The 26,762-nt window shown below is 42.3% G+C and overlaps 2 protein-coding genes across 2 annotated transcripts in view; one reads left to right on the top strand and one right to left on the bottom strand.

The window, feature by feature from the left end:
* The window catches only part of LOC126262999 (peroxiredoxin-6-like), a 192,794-nt gene that overhangs the window by 64,120 nt on the left and 101,912 nt on the right, over positions 1-26,762 (bottom strand). The window lies entirely within an intron of this gene.
* The window catches only part of LOC126263002 (peroxiredoxin-6-like), a 236,014-nt gene continuing 211,102 nt past the window's right edge, over positions 1,851-26,762 (top strand). Inside the window, exons 1-4 of the mRNA XM_049959964.1 lie at positions 1,851-1,993; positions 7,357-7,513; positions 7,626-7,843; positions 7,954-8,074. Of these exons, the coding sequence (XP_049815921.1) occupies positions 1,911-1,993; positions 7,357-7,513; positions 7,626-7,843; positions 7,954-8,074 (579 nt within the window). The 5' untranslated portion in view covers positions 1,851-1,910. The remainder of the gene's footprint in view (positions 1,994-7,356; positions 7,514-7,625; positions 7,844-7,953; positions 8,075-26,762) is intronic.

Genomic DNA, 26,762 nt, shown 5'->3' with positions numbered 1-26,762 from the left:
CCGCCAGTGAGTAGCATATGCGGAATGCTAGCTAGAGGAAGACACAATTATATGACATAAGGAAATAAATTACACTACTGGCCATTATAATTGCTACACCACGATGATAATGTGCTACAGACGCGAAATTTAACCGACAGGAAGAAGATGTGATGATATGCAAATGATTAGCTTTACAGAGCATTACCACAAGGTTGGCGCCGGTGGCGACACCTACAACGCGCTGATATGAGGAAAGTTTCCAACCGATTTCTCATACACAAACATCAGTTCACCGGCGTTGCCTGGTGAAACGTTATTGTGATGCCTCCTGTAAGGAAGAGAAATGCGATTGCGGTTTATTGCATCGCGACATTGCTGCTCGCGTTGGTCGAGATCCAATGACTGTTAGCAGAATATGGAATCAGTGGGTTCAGGAGGGTAAGACGGAACGCCGTGCTGGATCCCAACGGCCTCGTATCACTAGCAGTCGAGATGACAGGCATCTTATCCGCATGGCTGTAACGGATCGTGCAGCCACTTCTCGATTCCTGATTCAACAGATGGGGACGTTTGCAAGACAACAACCATCTGCACGAACAGTTCGACGACGTTTGCAGCAGCATGGACTATCAGCTCGGAGACCATGGCTGCGGTTACCCTTGACGCTCCATCTCAGACAGGAGCGCCTGCGATGGTGTACTCAACGACGAACCTGGCTGCACGAATGGCAAAACGTCATTTTTTCGGGTGAATCCAGGTTCTGTTTACAGCATCATGATCGTCGCATCCGTGTTGGGCGACATCGCGGTGACCGCACTTTGGAAGCGTGTATTCGTCATTGCCATACTGGCGTATCACGTCTCGGTCACCTCTTGTACGCACTGACGGCACTTTGAACAGTGGACGTTACATTTCAGATGTGATACGACCCGTGGCTCTACCCTTCATTCGATCCCTGTGAAACCCTACATTTCAGCAGGATAGTGCACGACCGCACGTTGCAGGGCCTGTGCGGGCCTTTCTGGATACAGAAAATGTTCGACTGCTGCCCTGGCCAGCACATTCTCCAGATCTCTCAACAACTGAAAACGCGTGGCCAATGATGGCCGTGCAACTGGCTCGTCACTATACGCCAGTCACTACTCTTGATGAACTGTGGTATCGTGTTGAAGGTGCACGGGCAGCTGTACCTGTACACGCCATCCAAGCTCTGTTTGACTCAATGCCCAGGCGTATCGAGGCCGTTATTACGGCCAGAGGTGGTTGTTCTGGGTAATGATTTCTCAGGATCTATGCACCCAAACTGCCTGAAAATGTAATCTCATGCCAGTTGTAGTATAATATACTTGTCCAATGAATACCCGTTTATCATCTGCACTAGTGTACATGGAACTAGAACGAGTCGTAGAGGGTCAAAAATGTGAAGAAAAGTAGCATTTGGAACATATGCACTAAAAAACTGAGAACGTCACAGGCATATACGAGTCTTGTCTGAAAGCTACAAATCAGTAAGAAGACAAACAAAATAAAGTGAAATAAAATAAAAATAATAGAAAATTTAAAAAGCAAGTTCCAGAAAACAGTAAATCAGTTAGAAGACCTATGTGTGTATGTGTTTTGTGTGTGTGTGTGTGTGTGTACACAAACAGGCGAACCACAGCACTTGGCCAATCACAGCACTTGGCCAGAACTTCAGACTGGTCTAGGCGCAGGCTCTGCCAGTATCAGCCGTGATATCAGCGTTTTCCGGCTGTCGTTGCTGGCGTGAAGTGCTACGCAAAGCAGCTTCGCTCGTGACGCAGCTGGCAGGCGCGGAATGACGAAGCGGGCCCCACAGCGGCCAGATAAAAGGCCGCTCCCAGAAGCCAGAGGCAGTCCGCTGTCACCACGGTAGCACAACACAACTCACACGCCAGCCAACCGTCACCATGAAGCTCGAGAGCATCGTGCCCAACTTCCAGGCGCCCTCCACGCAGGGTCCTCTCGACTTCTACAAGTGGAAGGGAAACTCGTAAGTACACCAACAACCGTACTCCAAATTCCCTTGTTCCACAATATGTTAGCATTTTTGTGGAAAATAAGAACTCAGAGGATTTTGTATGTCCGATTTAAATGTAATCGGTGACTTATTGATTACTGACAGCGCACAAATACAAATGTACAGTCGTGGACAAAACGAGCGAGACCCCTCGCCTTTTCGTAATGCTGATCCGCACAGCTTTAAAGTCTGATACACAGCATAACAGGCAAGGCGACGAAGTGCTACCAACATACTATGCACAGGCGTGAAATTGACAAACCATCCGAATTTTGTCAGACTGTTTTCAATCATGTGTATGACTATATTAATGCTGATTAATGTGTTAAACACAGCACGTAAATATAAGATATAAATGAAAGAAGAAACACTAATTAGTACGAACTGTACTAATAAAAATAAATTTCAGCTTATCGAGACAACAACTGTTTTAGTAAGACAAAGTACCCCAGATCGTTACGAATTAGCAAAACGGTTTTTAAGGGCCGTCTAGACTGACAGACGGTCAAGAAAGTGAGACTAGTAGGGTTCCATTTTTACCGATTTAGGTGACGAAATACTAACAACGAAAATAGCTACGACAGTTACTGAAGACGGGGGCCGCATAAATAATTCCCCCTACTCTTTATTGGAAATGTTGTAGTTGCAGTCGATACATCAGCATATTACTCGTAGCTATGCTTTCGATCCAAATCACGTTTACAGGAATGCAAATAAAATCCATTTGCCTATACACGTGGTAGTTCAGATCCCAGTATTATTGCCACCGCGTTTTAGAAGTGCGATCATTCCCATTGCCAGGTAGCTTAAGAAACACTTCGGCTAATGAACGTTTTCTGGTTGTGGCGAGTCTAATGTAGAATTCGAAACATTGTAGAATACGTTTGACAGCTATGTAGCAGTTTATTTCCTGGGGTGGAGCAGAATTATCCTACTAAATTTACTCGCTAATAACAGTATTTTGTTATTTCGATAAAAATCCCGAATGATTGTCACATAAGCGGTGACATAAAGGTAGAACATTCTTGTTTTTGAGTCCAGAAAGCTCTGTGCAACGGAAACTGCAGATCATTTTGCCATTTTCATTGCGAAATTGCCTGGGTTAATAATAGGGGCTGTTTGCCTGGGTTGTCTGCTAGCGTAGTGAAAGGTGTTTGCTACTGCAAGGGAGGTCTGGTTTGTTTTCGGTTCTAATCACGATGGAGGCAGATAGACTGGCAGTAAAGCAATTTTAAGAAATTCTCGCGCCCCCAATACGTTTTATTGCTACCTTTATTCTATACTGGCGTCCTGTGGATGTAAATATGATCTTGTAGAATTTCATACTTCTTACTGATTACTTTTTCCGCTTCTGTCAATAACTGAATTGACTTACGTGTGGCACTGAATGATTTTTGACTGAATTTCGTTATGAATCTTCAGACTTTAAAGCTGTGCGGATCAGCATAATTAAAAGGCGATGGGTTTCGCTCGTTTTGTCCACGACTGTACAGCACAAGATCCCGAGATAATATTTTTTGTTTTCACTTATAGCTTCTTAAATCAGTTAATCATAAAAAATTACTAGTTGCATCGTCTTTTGGTCTCCGTGTTAAGGGTAGGGCCCCTGTAAACAGCTGTGTAAATCGGTTCAAAGGCCAGGCATACCATACGCAGTACGTCCATGCCTAGTAAAGCGTTACGGCGATGAAACAAACTTTCAGCTGAGTAGAGCTTTACTCTTTTTTTTTTTTAATAACTGATAATACTTCACTTTATTAGGGCCGTTGCTAGGTGTTCTGCAGCTCTAGTCGAGGAATAAGAACTGACGGCCCCTCCTTTTTACTGCCATCCCACCTCACTCCGGCAGATGTCTTCATTTTCTGGGGCAGACCTCAATTTTTATGCTTTGTCCTCAGTTCCTTTAAAATAATTTCTACAATTATGTTGCGTCGATAACAAACTCGTGAAACTCTTTTATTGTTTGCGTATACGTCAAATTTTAAGAAAATGACAGGTGTATTGTTTCGGGGAGACAATGTAGTTCTCTTCTCGGGCTACGAGGGTCAGACACTCAGAGACAGACTTAAGGCAGACATCATCTCATTTTTATGCATTGGTATGGATAAGAAGAAGGGACCGGTTGGTAGGGCATGTTCCGAGGCATGATCAAATCGTAGAGGGAGACCAAGAGATAAATACACTAAGCAGATTCAGAAGGATGTGGGTTGCAGTAAGTACAGTGAGATGAAGAAGCTTGCACAGGATAGAGTAGCATGGAGAGCTGCATCAAACCAGTCTCAGGACTGAAGACCACAACAACAACAACATGGTGAAATGCACCTATCTTTTACTCGTTTTTGTTGAAGGACGAGTACAAAGTCTAGCTTCTGATCCATTATCCGCAGGAAATAACAGTAGAACTAAAAACATCAACAGAACCACTCTATTTAACTGACGCTTAACAAATGATCTGCAGAGACAAAAAAGGAAAAGAAAGAGGGATTGAGGGAGCTTTCGTATCAAGTCACAACATGATCGCCAGAACACGTGACCCATTCCAGCGCTCGACAGAGATGAATCAGGGTCATGTTTGTTTCTGCTTCGTACTCAGTAGTGGCTGCTGTAGTTTTCAGGTAGGCAGGTAGGCAATGTGTTTACTTTCGTGAAAGTAAGTAACGACTTACTAAGTAACTGTTTCGTAAGCTTCTGGAAACAATTCGGTAATTTAATTTTTCCTCTTTCACTTTTTCTCCTCATCTCCTCAATTATTTCGCTATTTGATTTGAAATTTATTTTTTCCGCGCTTTGCCGCCCCTAAAATTTTGTCGCCCTACGCGGCCGCACATTCTTGTCTAATGGTATAAATGGCCCTGCACTTTGTTTACATCAGTTACCCCCTGGTAATTGCTGAATACCGTAACATTTTTTATAGTCGCACGGACGGTTTCGAGAATCTAGTCCTTCACCTGCCATGGACTTGCATTTTGTGCAAGAGTTATCGTACACAGTGAAGAGCAGATATCAAATCCTTGAAACAAGATTGTGCAGTAAATTTGTTACAGTGCAACTGATGTCGGATTATTGACACAATTCAAACTTCCAGTTATCAGTGCCTTTTAGCATAAAAGCTACAGATTAATTTATGATGATGATGAAGTCCCATATTCTTTGACAGAGCGTAGGGGAACGATGCGGGAGACCCGCACTGCCGTTCTAGGCAAGGTCCCAGTACGACCGTAATGGGGATGAATGATGATGATGAAGACGACACAACAACACCCAGTCATCTCGAGGCAGGTGAAAATCCGTGAGCCCGCCGGTAATCGAACCCGGGACTCCGTGCTCAGGAAGCGAGAAGGCTACCGCGAGACCACGAGCTGCGAACTGATTACTTTATAAGGAATAAAAAATTAATAGTTCTGGATATGTTCTTTCTTATTGGCAGGTCTGGTTTAATTCAGTTTGTTTAACCATATCATCTGTTACTTGACTTCGAATTTAAACAGAACAGGAACTAAAGTCATTTCAAAATAGTCAATCAAACGTTGGGTCAAAACCTGGCAGCATACTCGAGAATTTCATCAATTTCTTCCGGTAATGAATCGCGATTCAACCCAGTTCCTGGTAACAACAAAATACAGAAGAATTAATGTCAGTCTTTGATAGTAAGATTTTTTAAAATATTTTATTTGATTACTACGTCCAGCAGTTATGATCTTCACAGCGATCTGCGTTTGGCCATGAATCTCTAAAGTACCTTGTGTTACTTACGCCATTTTATTAAGACGTGCCGATATGAAAATCATAGTTCATCGGAACTAGTAATCAGAGATTTGTGCAAATTCTACAGTTGAAAGCACTTCATTGAGGTGACCACGTAACATTTCAACAAAATACAGCTTCAGACAAGCTGAAAACACTTTGTTCTCACTTCTATCGGACATTATTTATACCATTGATCGCCCTTACAGTTTCGTTTGATTAGACAACAGGTACAATATCTCCAGGTAAAGATATAAGCACAATTGACTATTTTTATCACTTGCGTTACGAAATATTCCACAAAAAGATATTTCGATGTCTTGTTGTGTTTCTGTTTGGGTGCTGCGCAACTAGTGCATCAGTTTAAAAATAAGTTGCACAATAATAATCACAATAGACAAAAAATTTCTGAAGGAAAGAGGTAACTTTCCTATATCTGAATCAAAATAAAACTTGACCTATAAGTATATAGTAATAAAACATCGTCTAGTATGTACAGGGTATTAAACGAGACGTACTTATACTGAGAACTAGTTTACGACGCTGAAAGAAGATTCTGTAAAAGTATTTTCAAACGGCAAATTTCCATATACACACAGCTATTGACGGAACTATGTTTTGATTGTGAAAGCGGGTACTAGTGCAATCTGAGCAGGCGTTCAGTAGATGAGAACAGTTAATGGTTTTTGTTCTAACTTGTTATTACTCTTTAGGGGAGAAAATGCGCAATGCTCTAAATATCGTGACGATGATGGCAGGGTCGCTGAATTTTTAAACCTGTTATGTGACGTTCTACTGCACTAACAGACAGTTCTCGGTTTCACGAAAATTTAAAAACAAGCGTCTGAAACCCCAACGTCCTCTTTTCAACAGTTTTGAATGCTGTTCGAAAACTATCTTGCCCCGTTTTTAATAAAATGAGACTGTTTTCAGTAGCTGCGTAAATACCGCAGCAGTTGGATCCTTTTCAGTGGTATCGTTTGTTGAAAAAGCTGTTCCCATGTTCTCAACTGTCTTCGAAACATCCGAAATGTCCACTTTACACAGGGTTCAAAATGAAACAATAGACTTCTATTGTGTGTTTCTCATCACCGTCAGCTCTTAGTTTTTTTCAAACCCGTTATGTTAATAGTCAATTGAACTAAAGTGTAAATGCATGAATTACAGGATTTCCAAATGCAGATTTAAGGATCGCTTTAGCACAAATTGTGCTTTGTAACGTTAAACACATTGTGCAACATTATCAACTACAATTTAAGACTGTAGAGTCATACTCCGGTTAACACAACAAAAGACGTAAATATTTCAGACTTTCTAGGTAGGAAAATACATTATCGCTAGAATACACACAATTATGCTGTGACAGCATAAATATTGCAATAGAGGCCTTAATGGCTAATGAGACGTATATTGAAGGCTACAGAATATAAGATTTTTATTGAAAGGTATTGTTAATCTCACAAGATTCAGTAGTATCCGTCGCAGGAGGCATTATTATGGTATATGAATGTAATTAGGCTTCTTGGAAGATTTTCTTTAAATTTTTGTACAGAAAATAACGCAATAACTGAATCGTGACTTTATCTCAACAGGTGGTGTGTTCTGTTCTCACACCCGGCTGACTTCACGCCAGTGTGTACCACAGAGTTGGGCCGCATCGCCGTCCACAACCCGGAGTTCCAGAAGCGAGGAGTCAAGCTGCTGGCGCTCTCCTGTGACAAGCTCAAGGACCATGTCGACTGGGTCAATGTGAGTTTTCCACACTACTGGCTAACTCTGACTGAATTGAGAGCGAGATGAGATCCATAACACCTCCATATCACACTAGAGCTCACGGCTATCACCCCTGTGTTGTCCACAGGACATCAAGTCGTACTGCAAGGACATTCCCGGCGACTTCCCGTACCCCATCGTGTCCGACGAGACGCGCGAGCTGGCCGTCAAGCTGGACATGATCGACGAGCGCGACAAGGACAACGTGGAGAAGGCGATGACGGTGAGGGCCATGTACGTCATCGGGCCGGACAACCGGCTGCGCCTCTCCATGGTGTACCCCGCGTCCTGCGGCCGGAACGTCGAGTGAGTACCGCTGCCACACTCTTCACATCCACACACAGAGATAAACACACACACACTGTACACTGCACTCTGTACATGGTTGATGACACTTGTGTCTGCTGGCGTTGCAGTGAGCTGCTGCGCGTGATCGACTCCCTGCAGCTGACGGACCGGCTGAAGGTGGTGGCCACTCCCGCCAACTGGACGCCCGGCACCAAGGTGATGATCCTGCCGCACGTGCCCGACCAAGACCTGCCCAAGCTCTTCCCTGGTGGAGTCGAGCGCGTCTCCATGCCCTCCGGCAACAACTATGTGCGCACCACCACTGACTATTAAGATCACACCTTAATGGTTGTAGTCTCATATCACCAAAGTAATGATTCTCATCATCTGTATCCAAATCAATGTTTTATAAAGTGCAATTTTTTGAAATAAATTATATTAATTTTTTTTACATCTCGTATATTTATGAAATATAATATTCCTCTACTCCTCTTGAATCTGCAATTCCTTAATGTCATCAAATACTAACATTCTTACTAATTGTCCTGTATTGTTGTTGTTTATGATCAAGATTATTTCCTGTCTGCCTGACCAGGCGAAACGAACAGTGTTTGGAGTTCAACGGACAAGACTGGAACTGACAACCTGAAGATTTTCTAAGAATGAATTGAGTCGTAGCGCAATAAACGTGTAACGATAGAGCTGAGATGGTTTGAGTTAATCATTAAAATTTGTCAGCTGTGGTGCTCAAGATGATCAAGATTATTTGATTTTTGTTGTTGTTCTGTTGTTTCTGCTGTAGTTTGGTAGATTTCTCTCCACGTTAGTGCAATTTGTGCAAAATTATTCATGCACAGAAGGATACACCATAAAACACCAGTCCAATATCCATCAAACTTTGTGGAAGTGTTCAACACATAATGGAAATTAAATAATCACAATTCAATTCAGAACTGATGTATAACGTCAACATCAGTATGTGTGCCGACAGTCTTGCCTTCTTCGATACACTGGTTCACACTGGGTGTGGCGCCAGTATTTGGACGTGTAACCCCCTTTGTACACTGCTATTAACAGTTTTGCCCTTTGTGTTTATGGAAAAGGGGAGACGGGTTGGCGGCGCAGAGCCCCTGATCACTAGTCTTTACATGCATGTACTGAATTAAATTCTAAAACTCACTACTGTGTCTCATGAAGAGAGGGTATGCGACACAGCTGATGGTGATCCATCCATCAGATAGGGATATTAAACTCGTTAGCCCCCTTAGTGCTACTCGAGAGGAATAGGCTATGTACTGACACCAGGTGGCACCATCCAACACAAACACTGCAGTACACTACACAAACACACATACACACACAAACAATTGTATCAATTCATGAAGATTGGTCGTTGGAGTCTTGTATGAAAATATCGCGTCCCAAAGATGATCTATGGGTGATAAACGAGGCGAACAGACTGACAATTCAAAGACCTGTACGTTCCTCAAATTGTGGTGTGAATTGAACTGTGGGGTCGTGCATTATCCTGCTGGAAACTTTCATTTGGTGCCCTGGTCATGAAGAGTAAGACAACAGAATTTACCATTCTTACCACATACTGACGAGCATTCATCCGCAATTCAACAATTACCAGATCTGTGCTGTTATCATACCCAAAAGCCCCCCACATCATGATTCCGGGAGATGGAGAGCTGTGAGTCTCTAGAATAGTCGTTTGCTGTGACCTTTCACTAGGTCACTTAAGACACGTTGGTGTCGATCTGAGCGCTATTCTGGACACTAAAGAATGCTACTCAATGTCCCTGATGACTCTGGGTATGCACCATGCAACTCTCTGCTGTTCGTTCTGTGATGTCAGCTTGGCAACTCTAGATCTCAGTTCCTGTTTCAGTAACCTCGGCTGTTCGTAGTGACGCACATCCAGTAACATCAGTAACATCTGTCTGAAATTCAACTGTTATCTTGCGCCTATTCGTCAGACCACCGCGAACGTTCCCGCTATTTGCTCTTGGTGTCGTCCTTGCTGAAAGCCACATTCTTGTCCTGAGTCTATTTTGCCACCCCTCGATCTGCATTCAGTGCTCTATTTCAACCACATGTGCGTTCTGTTGGTGCACCGCTCTTATGTTTCTCACACATTTCTCAAAGTCTGACAAGCTGCACGTGCACGTCATCTGGGCAAGCTGTTGCGGTCTCCACCTGAAAAGTTCCAGTAACAGCAGACACACTCAACAGCTATGATTTACACACATTATTCATTTTCTGTAGGAATGGCTGTTTTCTGTACCGAAAATAAACTCATACAAGGATGAAATTTTGATCAACGTATCCCACTCAGGCACGGAAATGTTGGAATATCGGTTTGGTAGCGTTCGGCTAAGAACGTCAGTGGTGCAATACTTTCCGTCATTATATCTTCTGAACTACCACAACCTACATACACTTGAGCCTGCTTACTGAATTCAAGTCTTTGTCTCCCTCTACAATTTTTACCCTACACACTTCCTTCCATCATCGTACTAACTATTCCTTGATGCACCTGTATTGTATTGCATTGTATTGTATGTTAACCGGGGGCCTAGAAACGACGGAGAGGCTCCGTCCCCGCCGCAGCCGCAGTGGTCCACAACTCCACAACGACTACCACAGTCCACTTCACCCCTCTGCCGCTCCCACACCGAACCACTTTTCCAGGTTTATTGTGCGGTTCGGGCCCCGGTGGACCCCTCAGGGAACGTCTCACACCAAACGAGTGTAACCTCTATGTTTGCGTGGTAGAGTAATGGTGGTGTACGCGTACGTGGAGAACTTGTTTGCGCAGCATCGCCGATATAGTGTAGCTGAGACGGAATAAAGGGAACCAGCCCACATTCGCCGAGGCACATGGAAAACCGCCTAAAAACCATCCACAGACTGACCGGCTCACAGGACCTCGACACAAGTCCGCCGGAAGATTCGTGCCGGGACTAGGCGCTCCTTCCCGCCCGGAAAGCCGTGCGTTAGACCGCACGGCTAACCGGGTGGGTTGATGCACCTGTATGTGTCCCATCAACCGATCCCACATTTTAGTCAAGTGCAGTAAAGCACTACTTTCTTGATTCGATCGAAGAGAAATTTACATCGTCTGCACTAAAGTTCTAAACACATCAGCACTGTGACAGACAAAGCGACTTCCTACATCGCCGATCACAGCAATCCACAAACTGTTGCTAAATATCGGTAGGCTTATAGGGGTATCCTATTTATTTTTACCACAGCAAATAACTTTTCGTCCAGAATGAAAATAAAACATCGAACAACTAAATGTAACTTAGCTAAGAGTGGAACGTTAACCAGCAACAGTACCTTTCTTGTAACTTCATTCGGCTTCTTTTAAATAGTGCCCAATATTTTTTATTCGGTAATCCACTTCCTCTCTTCAAGACCTGATCAAAAACTTATCGCAGCGTACTATTTACGTTAGCATGGCGTTATTAAAAACGTAACACAACACCGACTTTGACTGCCCTGTACTGGCACACAGTGTAGGTACTTGGCATAATCTAGTCGTAGTAGTAGCTTTTTTCATCCGTAAATCTCTTTCTACAAGGATATAGGACATGTCAAAGTACACTCCTGGAAATAGAAAAAAGAACACATTGACACCGGTGTGTCAGACCCACCATACTTGCTCCGGACACTGCGAGAGGGCTGTACAAGCAATGACCACACGCATGGCACAGCGGACACACCAGGAACCGCGGTGTTGGCCGTCGAATGGCGCTAGCTGCGCAGCATTTGTGCACCGCCGCCGTCAGTGTCAGCCAGTTTGCCGTGGCATACGGAGCTCCATCGCAGTCTTTAACACAGGTAGCATGCCGCGACAGCGTGGACGTGAACCGTATGTGCAGTTGACGGACTTTGAGCGAGGGCGTATAGTGGGCATGCGGGAGGCCGGGTGGACGTACAGCCGAATTGCTCAACACGTGGGGCATGAGGTCTCCACAGTACATCGATGTTGTCGCCAGTGGTCGGCGGAAGGTGCACGTGCCCGTCGACCTGGGACCGGACCGCAGCGACGCACGGATGCACGCCAAGACCGTAGGATCCTACGCAGTGCCGTAGGGGATCGCACCGCCACTTCCCAGCAAATTAGGGACGCTGTTGCTCCTGGGGTATCGGCGAGGACCATTCGCAACCGTCTCCATGAAGCTGGGCTACCGTCCCGCACACCGTTAGGCCGTCTTCCGCTCACGCCCCAACATCGTGCAGCCCGCCTCCAGTGGTGTCGCGACAGGCGTGAATGGAGGGACGAATGGAGACGTGTCGTCTTCAGCGATGAGAGTCGCTTCTGCCTTGGTGCCAATGATGGTCGTATGCGTGTTTGGCGCCGTGCAGGTGAGCGCCACAATCAGGACTGCATACGACCGAGGCACACAGGGCCAACACCCGGCATCATGGTGTGGGGAGCGATCTCCTACACTGGCCGTACACCACTGGTGATCGTCGAGGGGACACTGAATAGTGCACGGTACATCCAAACCGTCATCGAACCCATCGTTCTACCATTCCTAGACCGGCAAGGGAACTTGCTGTTCCAACAGGACAATGCACGTCCGCATGTATCCCGTGCCACCCAACGTGCTCTAGAAGGTGTAAGTCAACTACCCTGGCCAGCAAGATCTCCGGATCTGTCCCGCATTGAGCATGTTTGGGACTGGATGAAGCGTCGTCTCACGCGGTCTGCACGTCCAGCACGAACGCTGGTCCAACTGAGGCGCCAGGTGGAAATGGCATGGCAAGCCGTTCCACAGGACTACATCCAGCATCTCTACGATCGTCTCCATGGGAGAATAGCAGCCTGCATTGCTGCGAAAGGTGGATATACACTGTACTAGTGCCGACATTGTGCGTGCTCTGTTGCCTGTGTCTATGTGCCTGTGGTTCTGTCAGTGTGATCATGTGATGTATCTGACCCCAGGAATGTGTCAATAAAGTTTCCCCTTCCTGGGACAATGAATTCACGGTGTTCTTATTTCAATTTCCAGGAGTGTATTTTTAAGTTAAGACCAATTTAAAATAAGCTAATTCGTGTACACATACATTTACAGACTTCTAGTTAGAGGCAATCATTAGGTTTACTACTGGTATAAAAAAAATTTTAAGAAACTTATTAAGTAATGTAATGCCACACTGTTCACTCATATCTCACTATCAGTCACTGAAAACACTAAGCACACATTGTTTCATAACACTTTACTCACTGCACACACAAACACGCACACACACACACATACACACACACACACACACACACACACACACACACACACACACTGGTGATCTCTGGTCCGTTTCCTGTACCGCAACTTCCCATTTGCAATCCTGAAAAACTGAGTCAGCATCCCTCTACAATGAGTGAGATGTTGAGCTCAGAAAGAGGAAGAGGTGTTAGTATTGCGCTATGCATAGCTTGAGGGTAAGTATTTCTAGAAAGGGTGAAGGTGTTATGTGGAATGTTGGATGTTTTAAAAACATTATTGTTATTTATTTGTATAACTTTTTTTACCAAACCCCTACTCTGTTTTATCTAAGTAATTCTTCAATGTATACAATGTATTGCATAACAGGTACTTTTTAGCTGCCTTTTTAATTAACTCGTCAGCTTGGTGGAAATGTCAATAAACAAATGGGCACACAAGGAAAAAGCACACCGGTCATTCACTCTCCCCGCTTTCTTCTGTTAAAGTACTCTGCACATCAACTAACAGAAGGCAGAAATGCTACATATCGTTTAAAAGTACTACGGTACTGTATGTCATGCTGCCGTATTTTACATAAGAAAATATTGTTGTAATTATTGTTCTGCTAACTTAGAGTCTCCGTAGATGAGTAGCATTTCTACCTTCTCTTCGTTGGTGTACATTATACTCACACAAACCTTCAACTTGCGACGGATCAAAATTATTGTATAGGTTTTCGTGTCGTTACGATTTAGTATTATCGTTTCAGTCTTTTGTAATAGCAGTCAGAAAGCAAGATAAGTCAAAGAAAAGGAAGTTATATTTAGCATATCATTGTAACTAAAGCTTATGTTGGTGCATACGTTCTAGAAACAATACGTAGTGTGTCCAGGCATGCAAATATTCGTACAGAGACGGCAAAGATCATCCATGCATCGTTGGCCGACAGGAAAGGTTCGGCGCGCCAGAGATTATCATAGACGAGCTGGCCGCTAGAAGAGCAACCGACAGCCGCGAGATTCTCTATTTTAATTGTTGAAGAATAATTGTAGAGCCCTACATGTTTATGAATTAATGGTTCAACTGTGGTACTGAAGAGGTTTTGAGTCAGTCACTATTGAGAGGCCGACGAGATAGTGAGCCAGAGTCGGTAAGACGATATATGTGTTATATGTGTTATTGCTCTAGCGTCGTGATCGATACCTACCTGGAGCAAACTGTATCGATTATTTCGTCAGTGTAGAAAATTCAGCGATTTTGGCAAAAAACTATAAGAAGTTGTTCTCGGTATGAACTGTGTTTAAAACGCAAAGTTGGAAGATTGCAATAGCTTATCTAGGGCATGATGACTACTATCATTTTCTAAATCTTATCAGAGTCGGGTTCCACGTGACATTTTATGAAAGATCAAGTGATTTTAACTTGGTACGGGCTTAGTCAAGAGTGGCTTCGTAGCTGTGTCAGTATTTGATAAAACAATTCGTAAGTCTTCATAAAGATGCCACTAAAGTTCGACTTCGTTAATTTTGTCTGAAGTGGTCCGTGTTACGTTACGTGTGACATTAATTAGTGAACACGCCAGTGTTGCAAATTATTAAGGGAGATTTATGTAGACACACTCTAAGGTGTGATAGGACCGCTATTGTCCGCCATATACATAAATGATTTCGCAGACGGGGAGAGCAGCAATCTGCGTTTGTTTGCTGATGATACTGTGGTGTATGGTAAGGCGTCGAAGTCGAGTGACTGTAAGAAGATACAAGACGACGTAGACAAAATATCCACTTGGTATAACCTATGGCAGCCAGCTCTAAACGAGGAGAAACATAAGTTAATGCAGATGAGTAGGAAGAACAAACCTGTAATGTTCGGATACGGTATTACTACTGTCCGCCTGAGACAGTCAGAGTCGTTTCAATATCTGGGCGCAACGTCGCAGAGCGATATGAAATGGAACGAGCATGGTTATTTACATATACAAAGAATAGGAGTGGGTCCAAAATTGAACCCTGTAAGACTCCCTTCGTGGTTTATCAACAGTAACCACAGCCTTTTACCTTGTCTGAACTATTTAGCTCAACTTTTTCTTTCTCTTTGTTAGTATGATTCAATCAGTTGTGTGTAAAGCTATCGATTCCATAAAACTTAAGTTTTTCTACGAGCGTAACGTGATCTACACAATCAAACGACTTGGAAATATCATAAAAATATCAGTTGGGGTATTTTATTATTTAAGACTTATGCTGTTTGATGGGTAAATGTATAAATAGCTTTCTCAGTCAAACATTCCTTCTAGACTCCTAACTGTGACATGCGAAGTAAATTGCTTCCACTTAAGTGTGAGACTGTTCTTGAGTACACTGCTTCTTCCATTATTTTGGAAAAGATTTCAATCTGAATACTGGACTGTAACTGTTTAAGTTTCTTGTCACCTTCCTTATGAGGAAGTTTAACAACTGCATATTTTTATCTCTGAAAAATTTCCTGTGTGAGTGATGCATTATATTCATGACTAAGGACATTACTTTGCAGAATTCTGTTTGAAATTCCATGAACATCACACGAGCTTTTGTTGTTTAGAATACTTATGATTTAGTTAATTTCACTGAATAATGGTGCTGCTTCTATTGATTAAAGTTTTGTAGAATCACATTTTAGTGTAGGCCTATTCTCTTGTTCCTTCAACCGAACCATTTAATCCTATTTTTGTTGCTAAACCTCGAAAGTGATTTTAAAACTACACGCCACTTGTGAATTATCAGTCACAATATTATCATATAGTTTATTTTTTTACATTTGACAATGTCTCATGTAGTTTTAATCTTATTATCTGCATTATCTGTATCATACGATAAAAGTTGGTGATGATTTTAATTTACCCTCGATATGTTGGCGGAAATACATGTTTAATTCCGGAGGTACGCATAAAATATCATCCGAGATTGTGCTAAACGCATTCTCTAAAAATAATTTCGGGCAGTTAGTTTATGAGCCCACGCGAATAGTAAACGGTTGTGAAAACACACTTGACCTCTCAGCAACAAAGAATCCTGAGATAATTACGAGCATCAAAACCGATTCAGGGATAAGTTAAGACAGGGTTGTCGTAGCGAGACTGAATATTGCAATCCCAAAATCCCCGAAAAATAAGCAAAAAATATATCTATTCAAAAAAGCAGATAAAAATTCACTTGACGCCTTCCTGAGAGACAATTTCCACTCATTCAAAATTAATAATACAGGGGTAAACCAGATGTTGCTTGGATTCAAAGAAATAGTATCGGCACCACTTGAGAGATTTATACCAAATAAAGTAACAAACGACGGAGCTGATCTTCCTTGGTAAACAAAACGGGTTTGAACATTGTTGCAGAAACAACGAAACAAACATGCCAAATTTAAACAGACGCAAAATCCCCAAGATTGGCGATCTTTTACAGAAGCTCGAAATTTAGCGAGGACTTCAATGCGAGATGCCTATAATAGTTTCCACAACAAAACGTTGTCTCGAAACCTGGTAGAAAATCCAAAGTGATTCTGGTCGTATGTGAAGTATGTTAGCGGCAAGAAACAAATGGAGATATTATGGAAGACATTGCTGCCAAAGCCGAGTTACTAAACACAGTCTTCCGAAATGCCTCACAAAAGAAGACAAAGTAAATACTCCAGAATTCGAATGAAGAACATCTGCCAACATGAGTAACGTAGAAATAAATATCCTCGGAGTAGTGAAGCAACTTAAATCACTTAATAAAAGCAAATCTTCTGGTCCAGACTCTATACAAGTTATGTTCCTTTCGGAGTATGCTGATGCATTAGTTCGATACTTAACAATCGTATACAACCGTTCGCTCGACGAAAGATCCGTACCCAAAGACTGGAAAGCTGCACAGGTCACACCAATCTTCAAGAAAGGTAGTAGGAGTAATCCACTAAACTACAGGCCCATATCGTTAACGTCGATATGTTGCAGGATTTTGGAATATATATTGTGTTCTAACATTATGAATTACCTCGAAGAAAACTGTCTATTGACACAGTCAACATGGGTTTAGAAAACATCGTTCCTGTAAAACACTACTGTCTCTTTATTCACATGAAGTGTTGAGTGCTATTGACAAGGGATTTCAGATCGATTCCGTAATTCTGGATTTCCGGAAGGCTTTTGACACTGTACCACACAAGCGGCTTTTAGTGAAATTGCGTGCTTATGGAATATCGTCTCAGTTATGTGACTGAGTTTGTGATTTTCTGTCAGAGAGGTCACAGTTCGTAGTAATTGACGGAAAGTCATCGAGTAGAACAGAAGTGATTTCTGGCGTTGCCCAAGGTAGTGTTGCAGGCCCTTTGGTGTTCCTTATCCATATAAACGATTTGGGAGACAATCTGAGCAGCCGTCTTTGGTTGTTTGCAGATGAAGCTGTCGTTTATCGACTAATAAAGTCATCAGATCAAGACAAACTGCAAAACTATTTAGAAAAAATATCTGAATGGTACGAAAGTGACAGTTGACCTTAAATAACGAAAAGTGTGAGGTCATCCAAATGAGTGCTAAAAGGAATACGTTACAATTCGGTTACACAATAAATCAGTCTAATCTAAAAGCCGTAAATTCGACTAAATACCTAGGTGTTACAATTACGAACAACTGAAATTGGAAGGAACACATAGAAAATGTTGTGGGGAAGGCTAACCAAAGACTGCGATTTATTGACAGGACACTTAGAAAATGTAACAGACCTACAAAGGAGACTGTCTACACTACGCTTGTCCGTCCTCTTTTAGAATACTGCTGCACGGTGTGGGATCCTTACCAGTTAGGACTGACGGAGTACATCGAAAATGTTCAAAGACAGGCAGCAAGTTTTGTATTATCGCGAAATATGGGAGAGAGTGTCACAGAAATGATACGGGATTTGGGCTGGACGTCACTAAAAGAAAGGCGTTTTTCGTTGCGACGAAATCTTCTCACGAAATTCCAATCACCAACTTTCTCCTCCGAATGCGAAAATATTTTGTTGAAACCGACCTACACAGCTATGAACGATCACCACGATAAAATAAGGGAAATCAGAGCTCGTACGGAAAGATATAGGTGCTCATTCTTTGCGCGCGCTATACGAGATTGGAATAATAGAGAACTGTGAAGGTGGTTCGATGAACCCTCTGCCAGGAACTTAAATGTGATTTGCAGAGTATCCATGTAGATGTAGAGTATTTATTTGTGTCAGGGTATGTATATTTCTAGTCGTTTTAATGAATTTCCTTAAAGTACCGCAGTATTTTTTGTTGTAGTTGTATGCAAGTAATGTTGGATCTTGGCTTACCTTTACATAAATTTCCCTCTTCCTTTTACATCAGACTTAAATTCCCCTAGTTACATCTATATCTAAATATTATTCCACTAGCCACCGTACGGTACGTGGCGGAGAGTACCTTGTACCACTGCTAATGTTCTTACCTGTTCCGCGAACAGACAGAGCAAGGGAAAAACGGCTACCTATATGCCTTAGAATGAGCCCTAATTTCTCTTTTCTTATCCTCGTAATACTTGCGAGATATGAGCGTTGGCGGCAGTTAGCTTCAAATGACGGTCCTCTAAATTTTCTCAATAGTGTTTCTCGAAAAGAACGTCGTCTTTCCCCCATGGATTCCCATTTGAATACCCAAAGGATAACCGTGACCCTTGCGTGTTATTCGAACCTACCGGTAATAAATGCAGCAGAGCGCCTCTGCATTGCTTCGATGTCTTACCCTAATCATACTTCGTACGGATCCGAAACACGTGAGTAGTACACAACAATAGGTCGCACCGGCGTCCTATATGCCGTGTCCTTTGCAGATGAAGCAGACTTCCCCAAAATTCTGCCAATAAACGAAAGTTGACCATTCGCTCTCCCCAGCACAATCGCCACATGCTCGTTCCATTTCATATCGGTTTACAAGGTTACACCCAGATATTTAACCGACGTGATCATGACACTGCTAGTACTGTATCCGAAAATTACGGGTTTGTTTATCCATGGCTTACATATTTTTTTATGTACCTTCTGGATAATGTTTTAGGAAAGCAACTTTCGAATATTGACACAAAGTTACTATAGAATAAATTGAATTTGACATTAGCAACTCTTTCATATTACATCTTTTAATCTACTCTTGAACCATTGTATCCTGGTCTCATTAGTAAGCCTCATTGTTTTTATGACCCTACCTCAGGGCTGTATTGTTTATTTCCATTAACTGTGCGACATGATCAGATAGTCCACTAGCAATTGGGTACATATTAATTTCAGCATGTGCACTGTCTATGAAAATGTTATCAGTGTCCTCCTACACTGAAGAGCCAAAGAAACTGGTATAGGCACGCATATTCAAATACAGAGAAATGTAAACAGGCAGAATACGGCGCTGCGGTCGGCAACGCCTGTATAAGGCACAGAGTGTCTGGCACATTTGTTATATCGACTACTGCTACTACAATGGCAGATTATCCAGATTTAAGTGACTTTGAACGTCGTATTATAGTAAGCGATGGCACACAACATCTCCTATGAAGTGGGGATTTTCCCGTACGATCATTTCACCAGTGTGCCATTAATGTCAGGAATCCGGTAAAACATCAAATCTCCGACATCGCTGCGGCCGGGAAAAGATCCTGCAACAACGGGACCAACGACGACTGAAGAGAATCCTTCAACGTGGCAGAAGTGCAACCCCTCCGCAAATTGCTGCAGATTTCAATGCTGGTCCATCAACAAGTGTCAGCGTGCGAACCATTCAACGAAACATCATCGGTATGGGTTTCGGAGCCGAAGGTCCAATCGTGTACTCTTGATGATTGCACGACACAAAGTTTTACGCATCGCCTGGGCCCCTTAACACCGACATTGGACTGTTGATGGCTGAAAACATGTTGCATGGTTGGACGAGCCTCGTTTTAAATTGTGTCGAACGGATGGACGTGGACAGGTGTGGAGACAACCTCATGAATCCATGGACCCTGCATGTCACCAAGGACTGTTCGAGTTGGTGGACTTTCTGTAATAGTGTGCGGGGTTTGCAGTTGGATTGGTACTGGATGCCTGATACGTCTAGGTAAGACTCTGATTCGTGGCATGGTGGAACCTACGTAAGCATCCTGTCTGATCACCTGCATCCATTCCTGTCCATTGTGCATTCCGACGGACTTAGGCAGTTCCAGCAGGAAAATGCGATACCCCACACGTCCAGAATTGCTACAGAGTGGCTCCAGGTACACTCTTATGAGTTTAAGCACTTCTGCCGGCCACCAGACTTTCCAGACATGAACATTACTGAGTGTAACTGGGATGTCTTGCAACTTGTTGTTCAGAAGAGATCTCCACCCCCTCGTACTCTTACGCATTTATGGGCAGCCCTGCAGGATTCATGGTGCCACGTCCCTCCAGCACAACTTCAGACATTAGTCGAGTCCATGCCACGTCGTGTTGCGGCACTTGTGCGTGCTCGCGGGGGTCTTACACGATATTAGGCAGGTGTACCACTTGCTTTGGCTCTTTAGCGTATCATACACGTGTTGGAAAATTATCTACTGAAATTCGAGTGAAGCACCCAAATAATGAGTCTGATTCATTTTCCTGTCCGAATTTTTTTAATAAATCCACTCTGAAGTCTCCACAAACTACTAACCGTTTCTTTTTTCTGACTGGTAGCTCAATACTGTATCTATATTTCTCATAAACAGCTGGAAGTTTCCTAGACAGGATATGTACACTCATAATTGTCAAAGAAATATTTTGCAGTAGCAAATCACAAGCACATGCTTGTAGGTTTTCAGCAACACAAAAATATTTATTTCAATGTTTTTTATTTTGTGTCCAACTTTTACATATGTGACAACTCCTCCTTTTTCCATGTTAACTATACACGAAAGTGATGCGAGTCTGTAATTCCGATATAATATCTTCATCGCTGTGGTTTTGTGACTTCCAGAGAAGCGCAGCATATCTATCACTTCAGTACTTTCCACGTCCCCTAAGCATACAAGAAAGCTCATCATCTTGTTTTTCAACACTGTAATGTTCTGATGAAAGAAATTAATTATATTTTTCTGTAAACCATTTCATATGTTATGGTTCTGCTCTAATTTCTTTCAGTACTGTCTGTCTGTAATCTGACTCTAACCTGAGTAAAATGTGCTGCTCTGACTCCTGTAATCACAGGGATTTGTCTTGTGTACTCGTGGTCCCCCATAGACCTTTTGCAAGATGCCCAGCTAATCTCCCGCCCCCCCCCCCCTCCTTCTATTCAGGAACTGGCAATCATTTGTGTATCCCTCATCTCCAAATTGCACCAATATGCACGGTACAGATAGGTATGAGACTTTGTTCGCTCAGTTCTTTGTACATGCGGCTCACTGCCGTGTCAGCCCGGGGCTGGTAATGTCGCTGCAAACCCTCCACAAGCCCCACACGAGTATGTGCTGTTGCTGCTCTTATTTCCTCCAGGCCACCTTTAATGCTATATTCTTTCTCCTTAGCCCCTTCATCAAAATCTCTGCATTAGAGCCCATATGTTCTCTGTTACCTGGCTAAGCTTGGTGCTAGGTTTCATGATGCTTGCGATCTGGTACTCTACTTTTTCCTGTGGCTATTGGCCTACACCTCTCCTGTGACTGCTACCTATCAGCAAGACTCTTTTCTTTCTATGTGACTTTTCTGCCGCCCTAGCCTTAAAGTCGTTCATGTGAGTCTGCTGCACTCTGCTTAGTTCAAAAACTGGATGATGTTCCTCCACTATTTTATGTACCAAAAGAAACCGATTGTTAAACGGAATTTGAAATGTGATTTATGACATTTTCTATTGTTGCTTATTAGCTGTCACCTTCTCACAGCTCCTGCTGTCTCTTTCCCCTTTAAACTATCTAATTCAAAATATGCCATTTGTAATTCTGCTTCTTCCCTAGTACAGGAAAGCCAAAGTCACTTTTTTGTTACGTTTCTAATCACACAATGCTGACGTAAATAGTGCACTATGATACGATTTTGAACAGATATTGAGAAGGGGAAGTGGACTACGAAATTAAAAACATATAGGCCGCTATTTAAAAAGACATATCTTCTAGTGAACACTGATACAATAAAGACAATATCCCTAGTTAACTTCCCCCTTGGTAGCTAAACAGATTTTGATTTGACTACGAAGGCTTTCCCGGCGTCATAATTTATAAAATTCTTCTCGGGTATGCAGCCGGATCATGACGTCTTCAAGACACAATATTTCTGCGGTCCAACTGGCCGCCATCATCAGGTGAGAGCGCTGGTGCACAATCTCGCCGGAACTGAGATTGTGCACCAGCGCTCTCACCTGATGATGGCGGCCAGTTGGACCGCAGAAATATTGTGTCTTGAAGACGTCATGATCCGGCTGCATACCCGAGAAGAATTTTATAGATTTTGATTGATTGTGGACAAAATGTCATTTAGGGGGGGGGGGGGGTTCTTTGGGGGAGGAGACCAGACAGCGAGGTCATCGGTCTCATCGGATTATGGAAGGACGGGGAAGGAAGTCGGCCGTGCCCTTTCAAAGGAACCATCCCGGCATTTCCCTGGAGCGATTTAGGGAAATCACGGAAAACCTAAATCAGGATGACCGGACGCGGGATTGAACCGTCGTCCTCCCGAATGCGAGTCCAGTGTGCTAGCCACTGCGCCACCTCGCTCGGTGTCATTTAGGGTGGTCAAGATAAGCAGAGAAGCAAAAAAATTCAATTCCTAACTAAACATTTTTGCTTCAATCACAAGAAAGCGAATCTAAATTATTAGAATATTCCACAGATTATATCTATATTCCAAGAAAACTGTACAACGCTTTGTGGAGCATACGTTTAATTTTATGGCTAGATTACCTGAGAAAAAGGTTCTAGCCCTATTAAAAAGAGTTCTCGACCTTTCCCTTCATTGACGGTTAAGAGTAACGTTTTATTTGTAGCAGAGACTTTAGGGTAATATGCCTTACAGAAATCGTACAGGGCAGAAGTAATTTCAAAATTCCTAATGGACCACCAATGCCACGTGGAAAAACCATGCACCAAATGCATTAAAAGTCTGGAAAGATAGAAGATAAAGAAAATTTGGAGGAAGATGAGTTACATTTGCTATTAAAATACATTCTCGCTCCTCACTCAGCCGTAATTATCTAAAAAAAATAGTAAAGTATATATGGGACATTAATCACAAATTAAAAATAAAACCCTAGTAAAATCCAGATACTTCCAATCTACAAATGATTTTTTTAAGTTTTAATTAAAATCTAGTGGCATGTATAATGCTGAAGACAAAGATGTCTATTTTTCTAGCTGAATTTGAATGTAGTTCACTGTTAAAATATTTAGTGTCACAGATAAAATCTTCATTTTTATTAACATTAAGCCACTAAACTAGTTACTAAAATGTGAATAGCTAGCACATACACAATCAAATCATGAAAGACAGACTGTAATCTGATCGTACTACATATTCAATTTTAGATCTTGGGAAATGATTTTTGAAACATAGAATTAACTAAGAATAGAAACAAAAATTAGTACTCAGTTTTACAGTACCGTGTAAATGTGGAAAATCATTCAGTTCCTGCATGCACTGATAGGCAAGTTTAAATTTACGACGCTTTAATGCAAGAAATATTGTTCGATGCAATAATAGGAACTACTTGGGCAGTATTTACACAGGACAGAAATAAATTATAAACGAACCACTCTTAACCTACAGGAAATCAGTTCAAGGTACAGAAGTTATAGGTTAGACTGCTGCAGCAATAAAGCAAGTAAGATATGACTCTGGTGGTGTGCGTACAAGGTGGCAATTCAAAAGCAACGAGCATTCCTTTTCTGCCAACAGTGTGGAACAGAGTAAATGAACTTCTCATATGGTCCATCATATGGATGCCATTTCCTGTGTAGAATAATACGCTTTCATTTTTCTGCTAAGTGCAGAGCTAAAACTACAACGCAAAAGCGCCACTCAAACTTATCGAACCTCAAACTGATTCCACTAGAAGTCATGTATGCATTGTTCTTTACTCAGAACTATTAAGACGGTTTACAGTAACAACACAAACAGTTGTTTATTGCATGTTGTATCCGTGGACGTTAACAGGGAATAAGTACCCATTTGTTTACTGCAATCTGTATGCCATTCACAACAGCAAAGAGCTTGTAGTAGAAGAGGTGTATTTCACAGTAGCGAAGAAGAATAAATTCTCATAGCTCTTACGGTATGCATTTGAGGGCCGATGTTTACGGTTTTTTGTCTTGTTTTGATCAATACGACTACAGCTCAAAATACAGCAAAACATGCTGTTGATACAACACCAGCGTAACGACTGTGCTTATATCCCTACCAAACGTCTTTCACTCCCTCCACATCTGAGAAAGACCATATTTGCGGATCTTTGTATCTTTGACGTTTTTTTCTTGTTTTAATGAGGACTAAAACCTTTCAAATATTTCACATTTCATTGTGTGTGTGTGTGTGTGTGTGTGTGTGTGTGTGTGTGTGTGCGTGTGTGTGTGTGTGTGTGTGTGTGTGTAATGTGTTTCTGTGGGTACTCTAGTTTCACTGGTGGCTAGGGCAATTTCAACCAAACTTCGTATGTATATGACTTACTATCACGAAAAAAGTAATTTAGGCACAAGACATATTAGAATTACCGAAAATAAGTATACTTGTGTCCAATACCTAATTTTCTGTGTTATTGGCCTAATTTCTGAGAATCACGATTATATAGGGTGTTTCAAAATGAATACACGAGTTTTCAGACTTTGTTGCATTTTTTACATTCAACTTACAATTACAAATAATACATGAAATTAAAAAGCAACTCAAACAGTTTTTCCCACGATTGTTCAATGTGAGCACCATTCGTCGCACATCGAATCGATAGGCGAGTTCTTCCCAAAGCTTGATCAGTATGTCTGGAGTAATTGCTGCGACTACGCTGTTTCTAAAGTCGGGTAGTTTAGTTGGCAGCGGAGGCACATACATGTGATTCTTTGTAAACACCCAAAAGTAAAAATCGCCTGGCTTCAGAGAGTGTGTGAACGTGGAGGTCATGAAAAACAAGCTCTTGACATCCGGCCCCTTGCGCCAGTCCAGCGGTCGAGTACAACGTCGTTTAACCAATCGCTTACTCAGTTACGTCAGTGAGGCGGTGCACCATCTTGCTGACAAATGAAGTTCTGGGGTTCAGCTTCTTCCAGCTGAGAAAGACCCATAGTTCTAGAGCATCAAGATAAGAAACACCACTTACAGTTGCTTCACCGTAAAAGAAACGCGGTAAACTTTCCGTCGAGATATGACACCACAAACATTCAATTTAGGGGTCTCTCTTGCGAATGTACCATCTAGTTGGGAATTGTTGACCCCCAGATGCGCACATTATGTGTGATCACATTTCCACTTAAGTGAAATGTCGATTCATCACTCAAGACAACGCTACCCAGAAAAACTTCGTCATCATACAACAACATTTCGTTTGCAAAATTGGCGTGTAAACTGGAATCTGTAGGTTTTAGAACTTGCAAGGGCTGTAAACAGTAAGGATGTAGTTTTAAGCGTCTCCTTAAAAGTCTCCACACAGAAGTCACTGGAACTGCTAATTCACGACTAGCCTTCCGATCTGATTTCTTTGGGCCACGTGCGAAAGACTCACTCGTTGAACATGTTCTTCAGTCACTCTTGGTCGTTCCATAGTCTTCTCTTTGAGCACAGGTACACAAACAAAACTCTATGGGTTGCTCCTTCAACTGATGTATTGTTTATAATTGTAAGTTGAATGTAAGAAATGCTGCAGAGCTGTAATACACTTATATTCATTTTGAAACACCCTGTATTTAGTCTCTAGAGGTTTGAGAGAAACTTATTTTACTCCAAGAACTTCAAAATGTTTAACAATAACCATTCGTAACTATGTCGTCCAAGCAGAGTTGCCTCCCTGTGCAATGTTTCAACTTTTCATTCTTCTGTTCAAATGGTTCAAATGGCTCTGAGCACTATGGGACTCAACTGCTGAGGTCATTAGTCCCCTAGAACTTAGAACTAGTTAAACCTAACTAACCTAAGGACATCACAAACATCCATGCCCGAGGCAGGATTCGAACCTGCGACCGTAGCGGTCTTGCGGTTCCAGACTGCAGCGCCTTTTAACCGCACGGCCACTTCGGCCGGCCCATTCTTCTGTTGGCACGGTATTCGTGTTCCTCGTCGACTTCCGCTTTTAAACTACAATGAGCGACAAGTGTTGGGGTGCATGCAGGTAATTGCATCCGCACAGGTTTTGTGAAACCCGCTACTCTGACTAATACGTATCCCAGCTTTCGAGCTCTTAACAAAGTGAGAACTTATACTTAAAATTGACCAGTCAGTAAAGTATATCATCATTGTAAAAACCTACGTGAAAAGAAGTGGCACAATGTTATTGTTTTATTTCTTCTGACGGCTTGCAAACACACTTTCTTTTAGTTTGATTGTTCCACCTGTTCCTCATTTTGAACACACGATTTACAAGATGTTGATCAATAAGTTGCATAATATGAATTTTTGACCCTATACTGGCGTTTTCATTTGTAAATATCGTACAATTTCAAAGCTAGCTATATCAACCCCTGTGGACTATCATGTGTTAATGACATTGTTGGCCATTAAAAGTGCTACATAAAAACGATGCCAATA

This window comes from Schistocerca nitens, chromosome 6 (assembly GCF_023898315.1).
Source record: "Schistocerca nitens isolate TAMUIC-IGC-003100 chromosome 6, iqSchNite1.1, whole genome shotgun sequence".
NCBI classification, from domain to species: Eukaryota; Metazoa; Arthropoda; class Insecta; order Orthoptera; family Acrididae; genus Schistocerca; species Schistocerca nitens.
This window is presented reverse-complemented; position numbering and strand designations above follow the sequence as displayed.